Raw genomic sequence first — 17,304 nt, forward strand, 5'->3', positions numbered from 1 at the left:
CAGGTGCAGGTGCAGGACCTTGCACTTGGCCTTGTTGAACTTCATGAGGTTTGCACTGTCCGGTTTCTCAAGCCTGGCAAGATCCCTCTGGATGTTTTTGGAACGGGGCTACAGTGTCTAGACTCATAATTTAAATTGCCTCCTCGCAGAGGCTTTTCTTATTTCTTAGTAAAAAAAGAATAGTGGGATAACAAATGAACTTTCTGTAGCTGTTGAGGTGGTTTCCGTGCGTTCTGTTGCACTGGGAATGACACAACATGAAACGAAAATGCGAGTGTGTACCTCAGAGTTGTTGACATTTACTGGGAGTTGCTGAAAAATGACTGGTATCATTTCACATCAGAAGACTGTCCCACAAGTGTAATGCCCACATACTTTATTAGTAGGTTCAATCTCTTCGTAATTGTTTCACGAGTTTGTGTGTGGTAAAAGACATTTGTTGAAATAAACATCTTTTTAGAGGTTCATTAACCACTAAAATAAACCCTAAAATGAGCCTAAACAACCTCATTTTTTAGAGGTTTATTTAACCTCTAAGAAGAGCTTTGATTGTGGGAAATATAAAGAACTGGGGTATTTTTTTATGTTCATGCTTAAGATATGGCTGATGTATTAGTGGGAGGGAAGGGTGTGGGCAAGATTTTTAGATGCTTCCAAAAGTATACCTGGGCAAACTTGGTAACTAACAGCAATAAGCGTATGTTTCCAAATAGTCCATTGATAAAGGTGGTCTCGTTATTGACTTATTTTACTAAAGCATCGTAGCTTTTTTCTTTGGAATTAAATAGAGTTGTAATGCCAGATATGCTTAAGCTTGCATAGCATTTAACTGTTATGAACCTGTAATAGAAATTGCTGGTGCTTAAAGATTTTCTGTTAGCAAAAGCTTGTTTGTTTGTTTGTTTTTGGTGGTGGTGATGGTTGTTTCTCTAATTTCTTCTTTAATTCTAGGTAACATTTCTGAGACGGGAAACTTCATTGCAGAAACAAATTTTTTTAATGTTAGGGGTATTTTTTTCAGTCTTTTTTGTGTTTCTTAATCACTTCCTTATTTGTGGTGAGAACACAGACTTATGACAACATACAGGGTCTATTTAGTGTTGGAAGCATTTATTGCTCTATGAAGAATAGTCCAGAAGAAAGGCAGCTAAAGATTTAAAGAGTCAGAAAGTGAGGTGCCTGCTGCAAGTTGTGTTCATCACTTGTAAAGGAAGAAACCCTGGATATGACAGTTTTAAAGATGGTTCAAGCTGCCATTATGACAAATCTTAAGCATCTGATTTTGTCCTGAGGCTGTATCAGAAGATGTATTTTAACAGGGTCTAGAAATCCTTAATGGTGTTATATGTGGCAGTGGTGTAACCTAATCCTCCTACAGAAAGTTATGTCCTATTCATGGTCAAGGAAGATAACTCGAGACTGAAACAGGTGCAGAAAGGGTCTACTTGCATGGTCAGGAAAACTGTAACAAGAGGAAACTAGAATAATCTGGCTTGTTTATTAGTTTTGCAGAAAAATGCCTGGGAGAAGATACTGTTCTCATGAATATATCACAGAAAAAAATAGGGGGAGGAACTATTAAAAGGACAGTCTTCGTCCTTAGCCTTACATATTGTGAATGGTTATATAGATAGAGGGCTGCTATAGATAGATGATATAGAAAGTAGGCTGCAGAATAAGAAACAAGCTTCTTGTGTGTAAGGCATTGGAGAGAGCTTTAGGAGAATTCATTATGTATAAATTTTCATGTCAAAAGACTTCAGATGATACAGCAGACCTTGACAGAATATATCTTAAGCTTGCTGACATTTGGGCATTTTAAAATCTTAAGATGCTTGACTTAAAAGCATAAATTAACCTGTTAACAGAGTTTTACCAACCCTTCAACCTTTTTCATTTGTTAAAAAAGCAAGCTATACAATAGATATTTCTGTTCTCAGTCAATGGTTAAAATTAGCTTACTATTGTATACAGAAAACAGATCAACTGGTAATTTATAGTGCAACAGTTGTGTAATATTTTACCCTGTATATAACTTTTTGATAATGTAGTCTTCCAGATAGCACCATCAGGATATCTGCAGGTGTGCTGGCAGAGGGCTCAGCACGATCCACATTAGAAGCGTTTTTTAGAGTTGATTTTCCGCTATCTGTGTCGATCTTGAATAAACAAACTTTAGAGTTGAGACTTCCATTAAGTAAGCATAGGAAGCACATGGGGTACGTGATAATGCCGTCTCTTCAGAGAAGGTGTTGCCTGTTTAAATGATTCATAATTTCTGGATGATCAGAATCTTTCTTTGTTGACTTTTTTCCCCAGAAATAAGATGCCTTTATAATTGTATATTTGCTAGTGCATCTCTTAGAGTTCCTCCCAAAACAATGAATTTCTTATCCAAATTTTTGAAGAGGAAGAGAGAGAAGGCATGAGAGCTGAGAAGTATGCTCATCACTCGCAAAGAGTAGCCAGTTTTGGAAGAAGTCTGAATGAAAATTTTAGAGGTGGTTCTGAACTCTTGGACTTTTGTCCGTCCTTTTTTGAGTATAAAGAGGCTGAATCTAGAGTTAGGTAAGAATATAAGACTGTTGCTTTCCTTTTGCAGAAAAGAAATTGTAATCTGAGCAGAATGCTGTGCAATTTTTTCTATTAAAACCACAATTCTTTCAGAAGGTAGAACCTATTCTCACTGAGCATGAGTCACTCGGTATTTGACACTCAAATACTGAGTCATGACAATGCATTTGGTAAGAGTCAAAGTCCTGATAGGAGTATTTTTAATATTGCCTGAAAGGTGACAAAATTGGCCAAGTTATTAATGGATCACTTTACCTGTATTGTAATGAACTTGATGAGGATACTGTTGAATAATATTTAAGTCAGAATATTTAAGGGGGTTCAATTAAAAATCTCAGTAATTAGTGAGTTTTGCAGTGCATTAATTACTTCAAAATTGAACTAACCTGAAATTGATGCCTTGGATTTCACAATATGAGTGGAAGTTTAGCCATTGAGTAATAGCAGTGGTAGTACAAGATTAGCAGGTTCAGCATCCCTATTGGTGGAAAACTGTTAAAAATGAACAGTTCATCTTGTAGTAAAGGTTTTTTTAAATGTGTATGCTGGATAAGCAAGCCAAGCCAAGAAGTACTTAATAAAATCTTTTGCACTTTAATCTCCCACAGTTGAAGGTGTACTCCCCAAATCATAGAATCATAGACTAGTTGGGGGTGGAAAGGACCTCAAGATCATCTAGTTACAACCCCCCTGCCATGGGCAGGGACACCTCCCACTAAACCATATCACTCAAGGCCTGGTCCAGCCTGAGCTAAGCTCATTCTGGATCTTTCAATCTTCTTGACCCTTGCCATTGCAGTGATGTGAGAACAGAACGACATGAACTTTCTGAAATCCACTCAGAAGCAGCATCCCTCAGCCTTGCTGTCCACAGAATCATAGAGTGGTTTGGGTTGGAAAGGACCTTAAGATCACCTAGTTCCAACCCCCATGCCATGGGCAGGGACACCTCCCACTAAACCATGTCACACGAGGCTGTGTCCGGCCTTGAACACCGCCAGGGATGGAGCATTCACAACTTCCCTGGGCAACCCATTCCAGTGCCTCACCACCCTAACAGGAAAGAATTTCCTCCTTATAGCCAATCTAAACTTCCCCTGTTTAAGTTTTAACCCGTTAGCCCTTGTCCTAAATCTCCAAGTTCTTGTTCTGAAGCTTTTGGCTTGATTCCTCTTTTCAAAAAACCTGACCTGGGTTGCAGCAGTATGTGTATCAAACTGTTATTTGTCACTGATTTGAGCAGGTTCACAGCTTGTATAGCAAAGACTATTTTTCTTTCTACAGGGTAAATTAACACCAACTGTTTCATTTTAATATAACAAGAGTGTGTGTATATATATATATATATATATATGTAACACTGCAGTTAATTGGACTTCTTAAATCTAAGATCTAATAGGTCCTGTCTGCACTTTTCTTCTACTCATCAGGTTATGATAACTAAAGGAAAATAATGCTGTCCATCTGCTTTTCGTAGAACTCTTTATTTATTATGTAACTACATGGGTCTCATTTGGGCCTGAATAAATTAGCCCTTGTAGGCTCTTCAGCATTAGACCTCGGAGAACTCAATCTAAAATGATTCTTAGAGAAAAATATCACTGTAATACTTAGCATGTGGAAATCAGGCTTCCTGAAAGGCAGTTTGAAAAATCAGTGATTAAGGAAGTAGAAATGAATCTGCACAGGGAGCAGGAATTGTAGGCCAGACTCAGTAGACTGTATAGATGAGAATTAGTCACTTTGTGAATCTCAGAAGGCTTTGTCCTTACCAAAAAAATAAAACAAAATTAAAGAAAATTAGACCAGAAGGAAACATTCTTTTGTCCCTTCGTAACATGCATTGCCATGCAGTTGTTACATACCAGTGACACGGATGTTTACCTGTGGTTGCAGGCTGACTCGCAAGTGCCGTCGATGCCCACTGGCTTCTTCCCACCCGAGTTCCCCAGCAAGTATTATGGCAAATATCAAGTGGTTTCTGCCTGCCCAGTCACAGATGCTGGATTGTTTATAAGTAGAGGGTGTGGGGGTGTGTTTTACTTCCCGCCACAGTTTCTTTTGCAGTGTATGTATTTGACATATCTCATAAAGATGTCAGATTAAAATCCTGATTTAAACTGTGACTTGTTAAAAAAAGTAAAATAACAAAGAAGTTGCATGTGTTATCCATCAAACACAGCCTCTCCCTGACCAACAAGCAGCATACTGGCTGAGAAATCTGTTTTGGTTTTGCCTTCTCCAAAGAAGGCAAGGTTCTTTGATTCTGAAGGAAAGAAAATTAGAAGGTTGAGAAACATTGTCCTAAACTTAAGAAAGAGCCATGGGAACCGTTACATAGGATAGAGATCTTGGTACAAAATTTATAGGTCTATACTTCTAGCGGCTCCAGTGAAGTGGTTTTCAGTTTGTTTGGGTCTTTTAAGGATAGAGACAGTATGTACTGTGCTTATTTTGCTTTCGCAAGGAAGCCTTTCTATTTTTGTTTGTTTGTTTGCTCTTTTTCTTTCTATATTTGGGAACAGCCATCCAAATTTTGGTTATTTATTACAATTTAATGTGTTTATTCCAGGTTTTTCTTTCCTGGTACCTCAGTCTCTAGTAATGTTTTCACAGATTCCTGTTTTGCTTAGAAGTCTGAAGTATTTCTTTCAAATGTTGTACCTCCTGTGTAATGGCCATATAATTAGTTCATTGTTTAAAGATGTGCTCAGTAAGTCAGCTTTGATGGTACAAAACAGATTTGTGTTGATAAACTGTTACAATTATGTTGTGCTGACTTCAAGAACCATTGTGGGAGATGTGCATGAATCATGTGGATAAGGCAGATTAACCCTGGCATCTGTGGGAGATGGGCAGCCAGAACGGGAAGTGATTAGATGAGTAATACTTCTCTTTCTATGTCACCGTAAATTAGCATCAGGTAGCTTTTTCATGTCTATGCCCACATGTCTTTGATATACCCAGAGATCAAATAACTTTTATTCATTTCCCTTTTCATAGCATTTTCTTACGGAGTGTGAGACAGTTCACGTATAAAAATGAATTAAAAATTAACAAATCTGGTATTAGTTTGTCAGGTGTGAAAAATAATCATCTCCATAGTGAAGGCAAGTGGGCTGCTTCAGAGAAACTGGTTTATGTGCTGCTTCTACCAGACAGTAAATGCGAGGTAACTCCTTTTTGAGCAGGTCACCGAGGTCAATAATGCGTAGCATGAATAGTGTCCTCACTCCACAGCCTGAGGTAAAATAATAATGCCATTAAAATAGAGAATGAAGTGAAAAAAAAAAAAAAAAACAACTTTGACATTGCATTCAGCTTGTTCCTGCTGGTGGTGTTGTCTGTGGGCTGGAAGAGGTTTTAGACTGCTGTTTTCATTGCATCATGGGGGATTCCCCTGTGGAAGTGGAAGGTGTTGGTTTCCAAAGTAGACAGCTTTAAGAAAGATCTCTGTGGCTGAAATGAGAGATTTGTAATAGAGGAAACTAAGTGTGTCCAGTGGTTCACCACCATCTTTGGGGTAGAATGTAATTTTTTGTTTCACATCTTTCCCTGTTCTCCAATAGACGGGAATAAGTTGATTGGCTGGAAATAAGGTTGTATGCCTGTGTGCTTATATACACACATTTACAATTTACACCTTTTAAACTTTTATTTTTAATTTGGTGAAAGCTGTGGTCACTATTCTTCTTTTAGGAAAGGATTTCATAATCAAAGTTTCAGTCCTCTGAGAAGTCTCTAATATACCTGGAAGGCCCCGATAGCCCATATTCAATATGAACAATTAAAGTGTATCTTTGATGGCTGAAGCTAATCTTGAGGACTTTTCAGTATCAAGGTATACTTTTAGTTTTTTTTTTTTTTCCCTCCCAAAGGCGCTAGGGAAGGTCCTGCTTTCATATGGGTGGAGTTGGCTATCAAATTTTCTTTAATATGCCAGTATGAACAGTTCATGCAGACAACTGAAATATAGCTTGATACAGTAAAGGTGTTCAGCTGGATAGTGTATGATGTGAACACTTCAGTTTTGGTTTCTCCAGTGTTTTCCATTAACCTACTATAAAGGCTGAAAATAGTGAAGAACAGTTTTTGAAGTTTTTAGAGTTTGGGGAACATTTCTTATTTCCACTGTGTCTGAGAAAATGCCTAAAGTATTTAAGTCCTGCTGAGGATGAGTGGTACAATACTGAAGTGATACAATCTATAGGTTTATTAAGGAGTGAAAATTAATGACTTCTAACCTTCCTGTTGTGCAGGAGGCGTGGGAGAAGGAGTGCTTCATGGCCCATGCATTGGGTTTCATACCACATGTTATTAAAGGTTGATGAAGGTGTTTACTACCTGATATTTTTTTCCATCTCATGATACAAGTAATTGGGTGCCTGTATTGGGTTTATGTGGCAGGATTTTAGTAACAGGAGCTGAAGGAGTGGCTTCTATGAGAAGACACCAGAAGCTGCCCCCATGTCAGAGTCAATTCCAGACAGCTCCAAGGCAGACCTGCCGCTGGCCAAAAGCAAAGCCCATCAGCGATGGTGTGATAGCATAGTTAAGAAAAAGTTAAAAAAGCTTTCTTGCATGCAGCTGCATGAGAAAGTAGTGCAAAATGCGAGGTAAACAGCTCTGCAGATGTCAGGGTCAGTGCAGAAGAATGAGAGGAGGTGCTCCAGTTGCTGGAACAGAGATAACCCTGCAGCCTGTCGAGAAGACCATGGTGAAGCAGGTTGTTCTTCTGCAGCCTCTAGAAGACCCCACACTGTTGCAGATGGATGTGGACTGAAGGAAGCTGCAGCCTGTAGAGACCCCACACTACAGATCACATTCCTGGCAGGAACTGTGGTCTGTGGAGATGAACCCATGCTGGAGCAGTTTTCTTGCAGGACCTGTGACCCTTGTGGGGGACCCACACTGAAGCAGTCTGTTCTGGAAGGACTGCACCCCATGGGAAGGACCCATGATCGAGCAGTTCTGAAAGAACTGCAGCCCATGGGAAGGACCCGTGTAGAAGTCCATGAAAGACTAACCCATGGGAGGGACCCATGTTGGAGCAGGGGGAAGAGTGTGAGGAGGAAGGAGTGGCAGCAGTAGAGCACTTACTGTATGAGCACAACTCCCCTTCTCCTGTGCCAGTAGTGGAGGTGGGGCTCGGGGAGGAAGTAGGACAGTCATTGAGTGAAGGTGAGGTTGGGAAAAGGGGAAGGGGGGAAGATGGGTTTAGTTTTGTTGTTATTTCTCAATATCCTACTCTCTTATTAATTGTCAATAGATTAATTTTGACAGATCACTGGAACAGGTTGCCCAGGGGGGTTGTGGAGTCTCCTACGTTGGAGATATTCAAGGCCCGCCTGGACAAGTTCCTGTGTGATGTACTCTAGGTTACCCTGCTCTTGCAGGAGTGTTGGACTAGATGATCTTTTGAGGTCCCTTCCAACCCTTAGGATTCTGTGATTCTGTAATTTTCCCAAGTTGAGTCTGTGTTGCCTGTCAATAGCTGGTGAGTGAGCACCTTGTCCTTACCTGCACCCATGAGCTTTTTCATTGTGTTAACTCCCCCTGTCTTACTGAAAGGGGGATGATAGAGCACCTGAGTGGGCACCAAGATCAACCCACCACAGTCCCAAATCTGCTTGTACTCACATGGAGATCTGCAGGAAGAATCCTATTGGTTTACAGTATAATTTTTAAGAAGTCTCATGCACTTCCACACCAGGCTCATCTTCAGTATGTAAACAGAGTCCCTTCAGGACCCATTTTTTTGGTGCCAGTTTTAATGCCAAAGTGTTGTTGCCCTAAAGAGGAAGAAATAGAAAATAAAGGAGAAATTTAGATGCATTATGTTGCCACCTAAGTCAGGTACAGTAACGAGGCATACTGTTGTATCAACCTTCTCTTTATTTTTCCAGGCTTGTATTATTGTTTTGACCATTTCCTGCAGAGAAATTTCCTTTGTATCCTTGTAATTGGAGTGTGTCATGGAGCTAATCATGAGAACATGCTACCGTTTTGCTCCCTCCTTCACCCACGCTTATTTCACCCAGAGGAAGCAAAAGCCCTTGAAGTGACATTTGCTCAAAGTTTTGGTAGCTGGGAGAGCTAATTTATGCTCTTGGATTGCTTCAGGCTGGTTAGTGCACTACCTGAGAAGAAGTGTAGAATGAACATTTCTTTGCTTGGCTGTGCTTTACTGGGAGGTTACAGGGCACTGTGAAAAAGTAAACGGTGTATTCTGTAATGAAGTGATAGATGGAATAAAGTAGATGAGGTTGTTGGGGTGGAATGAGTTAGCTTTTAATTCCACTTGTGTTTGATATAGGCCAAATGTTGCTATTGCTGTACTACAGAGACCTCAAGGATACGTGAGATTCTTACATCATCTGAAAGAAGGTTGGAGAAAAATACTTTAGAGTGACTATTTCACAGCAGCTTTTTTTAAATTTTATTTTAATAGGTTGACCCCATTAGATATCAATGTATACATTTGCTTCCTGCAGTTATGGCTGCGAATCGCCTCACTTGTCATACTTTGAAAAATACGTTGGGCAGTATGTTCAGAGGAGTGCTGGGGTGTGTGTATTTGTAAAGTGTACTTTCCTGTTTCTGTCGTTTTCCTACCTTAAAAGAAGGAAGCAGTTACAGAAACATCCTTACAGGGTGTTGGGCAAGTCTGTGAGATCAGGACCCCCTCTAGTGGTGACAGCTCTGCCAGGCTCTATGACATGCTGCCGTCGGCCTCTTGGTTTCCTTCTGTCCTGCTTTATTTCCTTCCTCTAAACCCCACATTTAGGTCTCCTTGATAATCGTGGTGAATATGTATGGTGATTATTACAGTTGTAACTTTGACGAGTAAGAAACTGTGTTTATTCTGACCATCAGTGACACAGAGAAGACAGTGTTGTGTTGTATATCTCTAGTGTTAGATTTTTCACTTGCCCACATATTACATATACTGTAATGTCAAGATGTTGAATGGGGAAGAATTGGAGAACTCATCTACACAGTGGAAAAGGAGAAATTTTTAATATGTTAAAATGTAGTAATGATAAGAAAAACTGGTACAAAAATACATGATCACTGTGAATTTTGCTATATTTTGTCTGTGGCTTTGAGGTGGAGATTTTTAATGTTAATTCTTAACAATGGAAGCAGATGGAAAAGTATGCTGACAGTGCTCCGAAATGTAGTGCTTAGCAAGTGTGTGGAACAGCTGTGTCTTCAAACTGTTCAAAATACTATTCTTGCAGCATCTGTACATTTTTATATCCAGCTGCCTGGGATAGGTGCACGTTCTGCATGTTTTGAGTCAACAGTCATACATCTAGAGTCAGTAATGTTGATCAGTGTTTAAATGTTATTGCTACATTTTATTGCAGTACTGATAACTTTCTTGAGAGTCAGTGTTGGAGCTACTTTTTTCTCAATCTGTTAGAAGTGGCAGTTTCAGAATGAAAAACCTTGAGTCCATGCACTACTAGATTTTTTTTCTTATATGGAAATAGAATTGTTTTTACTTTCTAGGGCATTCTTTGTCTTTTCTTGCATGTTATTCTGTCTGCTGAATAACTTAAATAGAAATGTCTCTTAGTGAAGAACTGCCATGCATTCTTTGTGGCATAACTGCCATGTAAAAACCAGAATACATTTGATGCCAGAGTCAATGGAGGTCTCTGCTGACTTTTTTGTTCATGTAGCATCACTGTTTTGGTAGAAGTTGCTGACTACAGTAAAAGCTGTAGAGTAAAAATACATCCAGGACATTATTCATTGATACTGGCAGGTAGAGAGGGCAAGTAGTTGAGACAAGGTATGCTGCTGTGCAAGGTAATGACAAGTTGTAGAGCATATCTTAAAAGATACAGCACTTTCTAATTGCATTACAGTGTCTTCATGACTCATATATAGCATTTGTCTACAGAATGATGCATTTTCCTACCATTTAAGGGGAGAAAAATGGATAAAGGCTAGAATGAAGTAATTTCTTCCTAGAGAGCATTGACTATTTTATGGTGATAAGCACAGTGACATTGATAATAGATCACTTGCCTCCTTTGCCAAGGCAAGTATGGATACCATGCAGTGTTGCCAAAGGTCAGAGATGGGCTTAAGCAGGTACTTCAAAACTTGTCTGAGATACAGTGCCACCAATTTGTGGCTTCAGTGAAGATACACCTAGCTAATATGGAAATACAGGCTTCCTAAAAGCTTAATAAAAATATGGGTAACTTACAGTATAAAGGCAAAGCTACATACAGTTGTATCATTCATGTCTAGATGTCTCTATGTATTTCCTACCATTCTCCCATGAAATTAGGGCTGAACTTACTATTTTTTAGGCTCTTACAGTGAATTGCTTCAGTCCTTTGTCAAATACAATTCAAACATCTCATTTGAATACCTTGAATAGTATGTTAATACAAATGCAAATAGCTTTTTCAAAATAATTCCCGTCTTCTATTCAGTAAGTGCTGAAGATGACAAAAATAGGAACTTGGTGGGCTGGAGCTGAGGTTGTTTGGGTGGCTTTTTTACCATGCAATTTCTTGCTTTCTGGACTCCAATTCAAGTACAGATATTTCCTTTATATACAACTGTATGCATACACAGATATATATGTGCAAAATTTCCTGCTCAATAGTGGGTAAATTCTTACTTGCCTAATTTCAACTTTTGTCTATTTAGGTTAGTGCTTTAGAAGTATAAATGTATAGTGAATTTTTCTCTAATCTGAAAGTTATAAATCACTGCTTTTTGATAATCTGCTTTCATTAGAATTATTGGAAAAAATTGTGATGTAATAGTGCATATATATATTTATTTAATGAATGTTCTGACTTGAAGGCTTAAATTGTTTAGCTCTTCCATGAAAGTCTGAAATTTTTACTTAAAATATTAATAACTTATATTTAATGTATTAATAACTGGAAGGAAGAAAAAATGGAGCACCTTGGTAACTACTGAAAGAAGCATAACTATATGACTTTTAGTATTATTCTGGTTATTTTGACAATGCTGTTTTGGGTTGTTCAGTAGCAGTGATTTATACTTACGCATATATTTATAGTGGTAGTTGGTAATCTGCCTGTAAAGCATGAGGTCAGAAAAGTCCTATCAGCAGTGGTAGATACATTCAGAGCTTTAGGAATTGAAAGCTTTTGCACTGAGGATGGGGTCAGTTATTTACTGGTATGATGGCAGCGTGGACCCTGACCATGTAGTGTGTCAACCACTTAAACAAGGCTTGGAGTCTTATGTTAAATTCTTAGTTACCAGTCTGAAGTTCTTGCTTTTTATTGCTCCCTCCCAGCTAAGGAAGTGCTTATTTTGTGTAGTTCATGTCTAGTTTCCAACATAGTAACATTTCTCATACAAAAGCCATGTCACTACACCAGAATTGTGCTGATGCTTTTAGAGGTCAAGATTCTATCTAATATTTTTCTAAGCTGGCTGACTTTTTTTTTTTGTGTTCTGTTACATTATTTTTGAGTTTTAACACTTATTCCTGGCAGAAAAAGATGAAGCAAAGCCAGATGTAGTTTGAAAATGCCTTGATGTCACAAATAATGAATAAGTAGTTTGTTTCATTTAAAACACAAAGCTCACTCCAGTGTATGGGCCCTTTGTTAATACTTGCGTTACCTATTTTTCACCTTAGGTGAAAAGTGCCTATGCTGTCTTGACAACCATGAAATGTATTTCTGCTACCATAGAGTCATTAATTTATTAGGTCTTGTTTGTGTTAGGTACTATAAGCAAGTTAATAAAAATTCTTTAAAATACCAGCAAAGTCCATCCTTCTGTTCATTTCAATTTCTGTATCAGTGACTTCATTATTATGAATAACCCTGAAGCTTTATTCTTCAAATTAATGAAGCGGGGGGGGGGGGGGGGGGGGGGGGGAATGTGTATTTTATTCTGGAATTTAAAAAGCTGAGTAAATTAGAAAGATATACAGACTAATTGTAAGGTGCAGCAAGTTGAGGAGTTTCTGTACATGTTTGTATATGCTTTTAAGGTACGTTATAAAATTGTTATGCAGACTGTTTCCATTTCTAAAGGTGTGCTTTTCTGTATGGAACTCTCAAAGACACATGAAAAGTGATATGCTTTCTTCACAGCTATATCATGTTCAGAGGCTCCCATTCATTCTAGGATTGAATAAACCCAATCTCTTTTCTTCTTCCCATTTGATCAGGAAAGTCTGGTATTTGGGAAAAAAAAAAAAAAATGCTGCCCCTAGTTAAAAACTGTGATGAGCATTCTGTATGTCAGATTCCATTCCAGTGGTGTTTCCTGAAGACATTCAGATTTGCTATTAATGATACCTCTTATCAGTAAAGTATAGTAGCAAACTTCCCCTTTTTCTGCGAAGTATAGTTTTTATTCCTCTGCCTTATTCTGTGACTATACTGTGGGGGTTTTAATCATTATTATTTAGGAAGGTACAATAGATGCCAGTGTTGAAATGATCTTAAACTAGACAGTAACAAATTGACTTCCTTTGTTGCGTGTGTAGTGTCCTGTAACACATGGTCCTGAGGAAGACGGGAAAGAGTTTGCCTATTATTATTTACAGGGTTTTTGTTTTGTCCTTCATCAGATTAACAGAGTTAAGGCCCTTGAGAGCAAAGGATAGTAATAAAAAAAATAATTAGAAAAGCATTTTACTGTCACATTAATCTCAGTTATAGGAGCAGGGTCAATCTAGTTGCTGTTCCACTTCTTTAAGGCACTAGTTTTTTTCAAGGGTAAGTCAAATGTTGTGTCAACAATTCCTTTTATTCAATAAGAAGATAAATGACAGCAGGCATGAAGGTGGAGTTAAGGTTGCCCATAGAGGTGGTAGATGTGCCTGTTCCTGGAGACATTCAAGGTCAGGCTGGATGTAGTTCTGGCAACCTGGACTAGTTGAAGATGTCCCTGCTCAATGAAGGGAGGGTGGTCTAGATGACCTTTAGAAGGTCCCTTCCAACCCACACCATTATATGATTCTAAGATGGCAGGCTGCAGTTTCAATAGCTTGAGAACAAGTAACATTTTTGTGTTCTCAGTTTTTGATGTATCACTTGAGAAGGATCAGAAAGATGTGTCACTCTCCCTGTACCATCCAGCACCATGCATGTTGTCTAAAGCCTGGGCCTAATGTTCACTTCACTCTTCTGGATCTTGCTGTTCACTCCCCTTTAAAGGAGGAAGCAAGAACAGTATGAATGTGGCAGTGTCACTGCAGAAAAGTGTGGTTTAAAAAAAGGGAAGGTTTTCTTTGCAATTGAGCTGTAAAATACAAAGGTACCCTGCATGGATCAAAATGTTATAGCAGTCCTCTGCTGATATCTGATAATAAGTATAGCTTGGAAGGCAGCAGGAGAGAGAACCAGTGGCAATTGTTTTCGAATGCCATGTTAGTAGACAAGTGCTCTCATAATAAACAGAAGGCAGTAGAGGATTAAAGCACTAAAACAGAAGAACATTGAAAACCTTTCCCCCCATTGAAGCAGTAATAACATTGACTCAAATAGGGAATGCTTTAGTTTAATAGCAGAAGTGAAGGAAAGTAGAAGCTGAGTTAATGCTGCATTTAACTGCCATCAAAGCCTGGTAAGATGAAGCAGAGCAGTGCAAGCATTGCTGTTGTATGGTAACTCAGAACTGAATAATTTTGGTTGAGATGATCAATTTAATCAACACTGCTGTTTGTGTCAGCTGGGCTGTTCTCAGTTACTGCGCTCACAGGCTATTGCTGTTGTCTTGGCAGAGGATGAAATAATGAAACCAACTTTCTTGAAAGTAACATGATGAAGTAAAGTGAAAGCTGACAAAGGGAATAGTGCACTGAATTTCAGGTTGCATTGCAGGAGACAGGAACAAAAATAAAAATGATAAAACCTTCCTACTCACAATAGTTGTGCTCTCAAGCTGTGCCTCTGCACAGCAAACTGATAAGTCTGGAACTGCCAAAGAAGTTAAAAAGATCTTCAGGTGTCTGCCTGTTTGTTCATAAAAGCCAAAAATTGCTTTATATGCATAGAGGATGGAGATCATTGGTGCTCTGGTAATATGCATACTGTATTTTGGATGCTTCTCCTTTTAGATATTTAAGAAAGTAAGCTTCAAAATAGGCTTTGAAGGATCAGGGAAGAAGCTTAAAATAGCAGCAGTGAAGAAGTGAGGAGAACATTAAGTTCCACTCTTTCCTTGTATCCTTCTCATCAGATGTTTCACTTTTTTGCCTAAGTACATTCCTGTTCCTTCCACATACAACAGGTGACCATTTTTCAGGTCAGGTTGTATGGGTAGGTGGCAGTTTTGTAGTTTGTGAGGATAAGAGATGCTTGTTCTGCAACACTTGTTTCAATATTTCTTTGAACCCAGTTAATTCATTTGAATGCTGACATGCATTATTATTTTTATGACTTGAGCTCACATAATTGTTATGATACCACAGTTTTCATACTATGGTAGCAAGGGAACAAAGCTCAGTAATATTTCTTCCTACTGATTTTCTTTATGTCTGTGTGCTCAAAATGAGAAAGAATGAATACCTTGCCAAAACAAAACGAGAAAGAATGAATAACTGGTCAAAACCTTTCATTCTGTGGGTACAAGCATTCATTTGCAGGACTGGAATCCGTTGTTGTCTTGTACGTACTTAGGTCTGTTCCTGAAGGTCTTCACCATTTTTATAGGTAACATTATTTTATAATTGATTGAGATCTAGGAAATACGGGTCAGTTTGAAGAGTTACCCAAAAAAACTTTTAATCTATTTATTTAAAGAAATTAAGGATATAATCCTTCTTGTTTGCTTTCTATAACTACTGTCATTATTTGCAGATGTCTAGCTCTGTATCAACTATATCTTTGGGTATACTATGCGGGCTTTGGAATCTGTACTTGGTTCTGTCTGCAAGTATTTCCTCAGCATATTGAGTCCTGCAAATAATTACTTTTTATTAGACTGAATGAATTTTAATTTAATGTTTGCTCTTTTATACTCAGTCTGATTCATTTCAAGATTGTAAAGATTAGCAATAGTTTTATTTTGCATAATAAAAATACTGACTTAATTTGCTGCCTCACTGTAGGGTTACATTTATTTCTTTCTTTTAATAAAGAAGCATAGCTTTTCAAAGTATATCTTTCAGATGATTCAAAAAATGTGCCTTCTTTTTTTTCCTCTTTTCAGATTTATCCAAGAATAGATTAACAGAGGTTCCTACAGAGTTGTGCCATTTTGTGTCACTGGAAACACTAAATCTATACCACAATTGTATTAAAATTATACCAGATGCCATAGTAAACTTGCAAATGCTGACTTACTTAAATTTGAGGTAAGTTTAACTTTGCCGCATTTTTTTGTTTATTTGCAAATATGTAGAGCTTTTTTCTGTCTGCACTTTATATGTTTCTGGAAAAACTGACTACATTTTTCATTTTATTGGAAGGGTAATGCAAAAACTCATTGGCTGCAGATACAGCTCATTGTAAATGCCAAAATGTAAGCCTAATTATTTAAAGAAAGACCAAGTAATAGTAATCTCTTTCTTTCCCTTATTCTTCTAGCAAATTCAGAATGCCAGTCACATCAGCAGTTTCTTTGCAGTAGAGTATATAAAAATTGTAATAGTGGAGCTATAATAATCTCATCTTTGGGAATGAGGTTTGAGCAGGGGGCAAAGTGTCTCTTGGGCTTTTGAATTCAAGCTATGAAGGCTTGATCCTCAGTTTTGTAAACGACTGAGGATGTTTCTCAAGCCTTCCTGTATTGTTGCTCTACTGTAGTATTGGCCACTCTGCAATGCTAATTATGGCTCTAGAAATTGAAACAGAATAGTGTGTCCTGAGTATCTGCCACTATTCCTATAAGGAATAGGTTGTGAAAGTTTGAAATAATGTTTTAGATGTACATAAAGAAACTAAGACAGGATTAAATTCTTATGTTTATATAAAACATCTTAGTAAATTTCTGAGTTAGAATGAACTCAGTTAGAACTCAGTGTGGTGAACCCGTGAATTAGAACTCAGTGTAGTGATGCAATTGTGTGAATTATCACAAACCTAGAATAATTACAGAGTTAATATCAGGTATCACAGTAAATCAGACAAAATAAAAGGATTTTTTTCAAGTTTTACTAAGTAAGATCATTTCACTCAGTTTAAAATCTCCTCTTTTCTTGGTTATGCCCTTCCCCCATGTTATTTGAACACAGTAAGTGGTATGTCGAAGGAGGAAATGTAACCTTGACTTTCTAACAATCTTGCTTCTTGGCAAGAAGAATTACAGATTTAAAATGCATGTTTTTCTGCCTATTACCAGCATTTAGAAAGTGGTGCCAAGAGATATACATAATCTTTGGGCTTTGGTGAATGATGTTCATCTTTTATTTAAAGAGATTTCTTTTAAACTAATGATGATTTATTACTCACTTGCCCTGGTTATGTGCTGTTCCTTATCTCCTGGTGGATTGCTTCTGAGTTCTGTAGAACTTGATAAAAAGTTGTAACTTTTTTTTTTGTCTGATTGTCTGCACAGTGTAACTTTTTTAGGTTCTAGGCTTTCTTGATTTGAGTTCTTTAGAACTTAAAAACTATTTCTACCGATTTTTTTTTTTTTTTTTTTTTTTAAATAACTTATCTTGGTCTTCTGTAAAGACACTGGAATGGAGAATCCTGGCTCCGCAATAAGCATTGATTCTTTTTTTCAACTACTGCTGAGTAGTTGGATTTCTCATTT

At 37.8% G+C, this 17,304-nt stretch overlaps 1 protein-coding gene across 9 annotated transcripts in view; it reads left to right on the forward strand.

Annotated features, from left to right (window-relative positions):
• LRCH1 (leucine rich repeats and calponin homology domain containing 1) overlaps positions 1–17,304 on the forward strand; it is a 122,212-nt gene that overhangs the window by 45,258 nt on the left and 59,650 nt on the right. For all 9 annotated transcript variants that reach the window (XR_009744114.1, XR_009744116.1, XR_009744115.1 and 6 more), the window contains exon 2: positions 15,757–15,901. Coding sequence is in view for 3 of the 9 variants with exons in the window: in XM_061457345.1 (XP_061313329.1) it covers positions 15,757–15,901 (145 nt within the window). In the remaining 6 variants the exon portion in view is untranslated. The remainder of the gene's footprint in view (positions 1–15,756; positions 15,902–17,304) is intronic.

This window comes from Pezoporus flaviventris, unplaced genomic scaffold, assembly GCF_033815535.1.
Source record: "Pezoporus flaviventris isolate CSIRO_AGI_PZ_B2104156 unplaced genomic scaffold, CSIRO_AGI_Pfla_v1 ptg000025l, whole genome shotgun sequence".
NCBI classification, from domain to species: domain Eukaryota; kingdom Metazoa; phylum Chordata; class Aves; order Psittaciformes; family Psittacidae; genus Pezoporus; species Pezoporus flaviventris.